General features: G+C 44.4%; 1 protein-coding gene across 1 annotated transcript; it reads left to right on the top strand.

Moving 5' to 3' along the window:
- Positions 1–2,834: 2,834 nt before the first annotated feature.
- Positions 2,835–3,834, top strand: LOC147958585 (uncharacterized). Its single transcript, XM_087535925.1, has one exon. It carries the CDS (start codon positions 3,099–3,101, stop codon positions 3,471–3,473), a length of 375 nt encoding a protein of 124 aa, XP_087392051.1. The 5' UTR covers positions 2,835–3,098; the 3' UTR covers positions 3,474–3,834.
- Positions 3,835–7,636: the final 3,802 nt, after the last annotated feature.

Here is a 7,636-nt window from a genome sequence, read left to right as displayed (position 1 = left end):
TGCGTCCAGTTCAAACGTAGTAGCAGCGCTTTTCGCTAGTACGCGCTACTGCTAAAGTCATAGCAGTAGCGCGGTTTATTTACGCGCGCTGCTACTAAGTAGCAGCAGCGCTTGATTTTGTACAGCGCTACTGGTAAAATTTTGTGTATAGGCTTTTCCCTAGTAGTGGGACCGGGCGGTCCGTCGGATGAAGGGGCTAATCGTCCTTCCCGATTCCGACTCGCCGGCGACCGGACGGTCAAAGGCCAGGCGAGAAAGTGGTGATCCCCCCCTCCCCCCCCCCCCCCGGCGTCCTCCTTAATATTTATACCGATTTAGTTGTAGATGTTTATGAACTTGTCCGTGGACGAACTATGATCTTTTTGATATGGTGAAGTATGTTTATCCATTTGCAGCCGATCTTGTATTCCTGTGTAGCTCAATTTTGTTGTTCGCCATCTGATCACGTTGATAGATCAACGTGTGCACGGGTTATATGGATATAAAACGCCTGATATGAGATACCTGGATACAGAATGACAAATATAAGGGGTATTCGGTCAATGTCCGCGGGCGTTTCAGTGACCGGATTTACCAGGCGGCTGGCACCAGCTACTTCTCTCGCAGTTGCCACACACAGTGTACTTGCAGACTAGGTAGCGATCCATGTTACTTGACGGCGGTGCTGCACTGCTGCCGGCGCCATCACGATGTAGCCATCGGCGGCACAAGTTGGGGAGCACGCGATGATGGGGCGGATAGAACCGGAGCACAACAGGCGCGCGGGTATAGGTAGATTACAGTCCGTGTCGAAGTTGACGAGCAGAACCCCGCGACGCGGACTTGCACGGCGCAGCGCCGTCGGCGGCGGCAGCCACTAGCACCACCTGCTTCTTCCGATCATCCGCCGTCGTGCAGGGCGCTGTCTCGACGTACGGGTCACATTGATTGCCCGTGCCCCGTGGTGGGCCGGCCGGCCCGAAGGAAGGAGGGCCACGCCGGCGCGATCAGGTTACAGCCACAGGTAAAATCGCCGTATCCTCTCAAAAAAAAAAGAGGTAAAATCGCCGTATGCGTGTTACTAAAAAAAAGAATCTGTATGTGTCGGCGTCGCGTCCTCCTCGGTAGCCGGTACGTTCGATCTGGATCGATCGGACGCCGGCTGTTGGCGCATCCGCCTCTGCTAGCCACAACACGAGGACGTACGCACGCACGCTCTGGCTACCCAACAGCGCCGGCGGCGCATCGTGCCATCGATCGATAGATCTCGCGCGATTCACGTGTGCGTGTGAACATGCACGGTACCCAGGCAGCAGTGCTGACGTTGCACGTACGCACGTACGCGAGTACGAACGAACGGTGCCAATGCTCCTCGCCAGCGACCCTGGCAGGTGAGGTGCGTGCGTACAGCGGACCACTTTCGAGATCGATGACGCTGTTAATGGATCGCACGCTACTTGGCGCCTCCACCAACCTTTCTCGCGAGACGTACGTACATGAGACCCAAACGTCGAGGTCGACCATGTGAACCCCCGCCTGTCTACTTGCCGCGGCACCTTCCAAAATGCACCGCACGCTCAGAGGATGGTGAGGATTTTGTGTTCTTGTACATTCGCGTGCATCCCGCGAGCTCGCAATCTTTACTACTCCAAAGTTGTACTGAAGCAATGACGATTAATATGGATCGAAGGGGTATCTGACATTAATTTTTAAAATTTTGAAGAAAAAAGAACCGTGGCATGAATTACCTAGCATTACTAGAAAGTACTTCCTCCGTTTCTAAATATAAGTCTTTGTAGATATTTCATTATGGATCACATACGAATGTACATAGATGCATTTTAGAATGTAGAATCATTTATTTTGCTTCATATGTAGCTCATAGTGAAATCTCTACGAAGATACATATTTAGGAACGGAGGGAGTATAAGATTCGTGGACCACTAGCGCTCGGCTGCAAGGACATCACTGTATATGCCCTTGCGTATTGTCTTATTTCTCTCATTAAAACGCATATTTCTTTGACGTACAGATGCGCTATATCCCATGTTAGGTAATAATAGTAGCCATGCTGCTATGGCCATGAACGATCCAAATCGCATGCATGATCCGAGCATCTTTCCATGTGGTGCTGATCTAGCTAGTGGTTGAGCGGGTTTTGTATTTTTGTGCTGCTAAATTCGTTTTTGTCTCCACCGTGTTTTTTCTCCCTTGAGATGTCGACTGGTTTTCTTTTTCCTTGAAAACAAGTTTTTTCCAATCGGAAAACAAAGAACATAGCTTACGAGCGTGCAGTAAAATCTGCAGAGCAAGGATGCGAGACGCTGGAGCCCTTCCATTATGTGTTAGCAAGCTGGTAAAGTCTTGTTACATGATTTTTTTTTACAATGAAAACTGCTTCTACATTGTTTTTGAAGGAAAAAGAAGTAAAGAAAAGTAGGCTTATGATTGGAGGCACCAACCCAGCCCAAGACAAAGCCGAGGAGGCAGCGGCGACAAAAACACTCCTGTCGCGATAAGCCGGAGAGAGCGACGCGTCAGGCGCATGAAAACAGCAGCGGGGCCCAGCAACAGCGACGGCCCATCCGAACCCGCCACCAAATCCACCCGACCCCTGGGCACGGCGAGCAGCCCGCGCGGCCCACCGTCGCCAGCTGTCAGTACTCGCAGACCACGCATTCAAAAGGCCGGGCGCCCGTCCAGCTCAGCCCCCCGACGTGGACCTCCCCCTAGCAGCCCCACGCTACGGGCTACGGCCCGTACAGGAGCCACCACCTCCCACCGACGCGCGGGGCCAGCGGGGCAAGACGTGGCCACATGCTCCACGCCGCTGGCCGTGCATAAATACCACCTGGCTGCCACCGCATGCCCCGGCGCGGAGAAGTCCAGGGCGGGAGGGGAGGCGAGCCGAGGCGGAGCAGAGGGAAGCGCGAGGGAGACGTCGCCCGACTGCGATGACACCAGGCGCCGACGCCGTCATCATCGCCGTAGCAGAAGCGAGCCGGAGCGAGCAGGCCAGGAGCGGCGGCCGGAGCGTGGCCGAGGCGCCGTCCGTCCCGTCGTCCTACGTCGTCTGGGAGAAGGAGCGGTAATTGGTTGGTTCGACCGAGCGAGCGAGCATGGAGGTGGAGGCGGCGAGGTGCGAGTGCTGCGGCTTCACGGAGGAGTGCACGCCGGAGTACATCGCGGCGGTGCGGGCCGAGTACATGGGCCGCTGGGTCTGCGGGCTCTGCGCGGAGGCCGTGGGCGACGAGATCCGCCGCGCGGGCGCCCGGGGCCAGCGCGCCATCACCACGGCCGAGGCGCTCGACCGGCACGGCGCGTTCGCGCGGGAGGCGCCGCGCGCGCCCGGGAAGAAGGCGTCCGAGGAGCTCGTGGCGGCCGTGTCGCGCCTGCTCCGGCGCTGCCTCGACTCGCCGCCGGCGTCCCCCGCCGCGCCGCAGGGGCGCAAGGTGGCCGCGGGGCCCCGGTGCACGGACGCCGAGGATGCGTGATCGATCGCCCGGCCGGAGGCGAAGGATAGCTAGCCAGCTCGTGGTGGTTGCTGTTGCTGTTGCCAATGATTGGGCAAAGGCGTCAAGAATAATACGTACTTCGGGCGGGGGCATGTGCCTTGCGTGGCTTGGCTACCGTCCTGAAGAATGAATAATTTGCGTCCTAGCTCATGATTGCTCGAGACAGGAGCCGTCAAGCTCCGTATGATCCAGCATGAAGTTATTACGTAATGTAGCATTTGTAGTAGTATCCGGTTGTGTTGAGTAAGTAGTATTAGCTCAGGCTTCGGCTACGCATTGTAGTCACTCTGTACAAAAGTATTGTACTGGAGTTATGCAGGCTTCTTGTGAGGTTTTTAGACGGGAGAGCATGTAAAGTAGTATTGCCTTAATTGTTTACTCCCTCCGTCTCATAATATAAGAACGTTTTTGATACTAGTGTAGTGTTAAAAACGTTCTTATATTTTGGGACAGAGGAAGTAGTAATCAAGTGTATATGTATCTCATTGTATTTACATATATTATATAGGCATGTCTGTATCGCCATGTCCTCGCATGGTTGCAAGCAATTAGGCTTGTGCCTAAGGTGACTTTGTAAATTTCAAAATAATATGCCGGATCGGTCTTTCGGAGGTGCTCATAGGGATAGGGTATACGCAGTGGCGGAGTCAGCCAGCTGAAGGAGCCGGGGCAAAGTCTTTACATATCGATGTTGCCCAACATTTGCCCAAGTAATTAGTAATGCTAATCATGGTTTCTTTGTATTGTTTAGTGAAGAATGGTTGGAGCAGCCCGGGCAGCTGCCCCAGGTCGCCGAGAGCTAGCTCCGCCACTGAGTGTACGTATGTGGGTTTATAGAGGTGAGTGTATGCGCGTGTATATGAGCGGTTGTGTTTGTACTATGTTCAAAAAAAGTAATTATTCTCGAAAAAAAGTATTTAGGCTTGATTTCCAACAGTAAAAAAAGAAGCGGTTTCTTGCTATATAACAGGGGTATGAAAAAAAAATACTAGCTCTCACTGGAATCTGCAACCATCATTCACATAGTTCGTGATTCGTACTTGGGATCTGTTTGGGCCGTAGTTGACTGACGCAACTTTTGTTTTCAGTCGATTTTGTTCGGCAAAAAGGCTTCAGCCCGTTAGTCTTAGGCTAGTGGGTTATGCGTCAGTCCGGTAGTAGTCTATTTGTTTTTCTGTTGATGCTTGTTGTTGCTTGGATCACTACTTTTCTATCTTTTGGGGGCAAATTCTTCATCATTTTCTAGCAATCGTGATTGACATTTTAGGGTTCTATGTTCACCTCGATTTGATTTGTTTTGATCATCCAAGTGCTTTGAGTGTTTTTTTCAGTATGCCACCTTTTTTCCCTCTTTGTGTGTGCGCGCGCAAGATTGTCCAAGGGCTTCTTGCGTTTTCCTATGTGTGACACCCTTTCTCCTTTCTTTGTGTCACTATTCATTTGTATGTGAGAGTCAATTCATTTTCGCCATGTTTGTGTATGCACGTTATGAGGCGATAACATCGTCATGAATAAGATAGTTAATCTCTGACATACAAACACAAGTATTAGATAGTTAAACTCTGACGTACACACACAAGTATTATGTAATATGTGTTCAAATTATACTGGAGTCCGAAAAAATGCACTATTATATACTTCTTCTTGTATACACTGTTAAAAGGTGCAGTTTTCTATGCAAGTTGTTGTCATTTTCTATTTTTCTATTATCTTTCTTCATTTCGGGGAATATCAATGTCTTTAATTCATTTTCCTTTGGAAACTTTAGTTGTTTTTTAGCTTTTATTTTGGCTTTAGTTTATTACCAATTTTTTTTGCTCATTCATTTAGGTTAATACTATTGGCATGAGTAAGACAATTAATCAATGGCATACACATGTACATGCAAGTACTATCTAATATGTGTGCAAATTATACCAGAGTCCAAAAAATGCAGTATTATATGCTTCCTTTTGCATATTGTAAAACAATGCAATTTTCTATGCAAGTTGTTGTCGTTATTTTATTTTAATTTTTCTTTCTTCATTTAGGGTATGTGTGGAGAATTATTTTTTCTTGCCTGAGTGGTCCTACGTCACGAAAATAACTTTATTTTCATTAGAGAGTTACTTTCCATGATCCAAAATAATTAGAGATGAAAAATGGGGTCGTGCGCAGCTGCCACCATGTGTAGAGAGTTATTTTCGTTTAGGGTAATATCAATGCATTTAATTCTTTCTACCCTAGAAAACTTCAGTTATTTAATTTAGTTTTTTATTTATCTTTAGTTTTTATTTTATTTTAAGTTTTCATTGCCAAATCATGCATTCTTATTTTGTTAATTATTTGGGGTAATACCATTGGCATGAGTAAGAAAATTAATTTCGGACATACACAACCAAGTACTATCTAATATTCGTGCAAATTATATCAGAGTTCAAGCAATTACACTATTATATGCTTATTCTTGCATATTGTAAAAAAATCAATTTTTATGTAATGCACTTTCACCTAGGCCAATAAAATTTTGCAAAAAGTTTCACTGAATTTGGTGAAACTTTTTATGTGTAAATCTAAGATGAAATGCAATTTCACCTAGGCCAATAAAATTTGGAATTTGAATAATTTCAAATTCAAATTCAAATAGATTGAATTCAAATTCAAATATGACATAACTTGCAAATAAAAAATCCAATTAAATTGATTCTTTTGTAGAATGAACCTAGTGAGTTGTAGTTTTATCGTAGCTACTGTAATCTAATTTTTAACATAATTTAAAATTAGAATTTGAATATAGTTTAACATTAGCTATAATTCAAAAAATATTTATACCAAAGTTGATTAACTTTGAATTAAAAATGTTTATTAGGATAATTATTCTGCAACTAAGTTCATAAACCTCAAATGAACTTTAGTAAAAAAATTGGATTATTTCTTGGGTTTAAGAAATTCAAATAATATTTGATTGATTCAAACTTAGTTTGGAAATAACCTTGAAACCCTATGTTTAATTTGAATAAAACCATTACAATATGGTTTAGTAAGTTGAATTAAACCTAGTAATTATCTAAGAGTTAATAATTGATTTTACGGAATTAAGCCTAAGTTAAATTTACTTCAAGTTTAAGGAAAGTTCAAAACTATTAGACGGAGTAAATCATTTTGGGATTTACATTTTACTTTAGTTTAAACTAAAATCAAATAAATAGACCTTAGTAATTATATTTGATTTGTATTTGACTTTAGGGAAGCATTAATTGTATTTGACTTTAGGGAAGCATTAATTGTATTTGACTTTAGGGAAGCATAATTGTATTTGAGTTCAATTTAACTTAGTGGAACCAAATCAAATTGTGAACTCAATTCAATTTGAATTCAAATAATATGAACCCTAATTCAAATCCAAAATGAATTGGAAGCGAGATCAAGTTATGTCTTTAGTGTATTCAAGCTCATGAAAGGTTAACAAGTTTGAATTGTCATTCAAACTTGAACATGAGCTTGGCTATCCAAGATTCATAGACCATGACTCATGTTTTTATGATTCCTTTTGATTGGATCTGACAACCGCAAACCTGAAATTACATCTCCTTATGTGATGAACCCTATTATTTGATACTTGCATGTGAACCTTTGTCACATGTATTCCAACTAACGACCACTATGTTGTTTTTTCAAACTCTTAGGAGTTAACCCTGACACATGATCTCACAACACAATGACACTGACATCATGCACAACACTTGTTGAATGTTTGATTGTATTGTATACTTGTTTATGTTTGCTCTTTACTTACGATAGATTGTACGGAGAGCGAAGAGTAACTTGATCAAGATTTGTGAGATTGAAGAATCGTCAATACCAGGCAAGTGGAACCTTTGATCATAACATATGTTTTCACACATTGTAGTTGTTTTCCAACTAGGAAACCCTTATAGGTGTTGGAAATATTTCCTAGAGGCAATAATATTTGTATTATTATATTTCCATATTTATAGTTAAAGAGTTTAAATTCTATGCTATAACTGCTATGATCCTGGAATACGCGATTCAGTGAAAAACTCATATGCACGCGTGGAATGATAAATGGTTAAATAAAAGGTTCCTTGTCTTGCCTCTAGGAGCAGCTCAAGTGTTGTTGATGGTCATGTTTCCTGGATCTT

The sequence above is a fragment of the Triticum urartu genome, chromosome 7A (genome assembly GCF_056163025.1).
Source record: "Triticum urartu cultivar PI428250 chromosome 7A, HENAU_Tu73, whole genome shotgun sequence".
NCBI lineage: Eukaryota > Viridiplantae > Streptophyta > Magnoliopsida > Poales > Poaceae > Triticum > Triticum urartu.
Note: the sequence above shows the minus strand (reverse complement) of the source record. Positions and strands in the feature narration are given on the sequence as shown.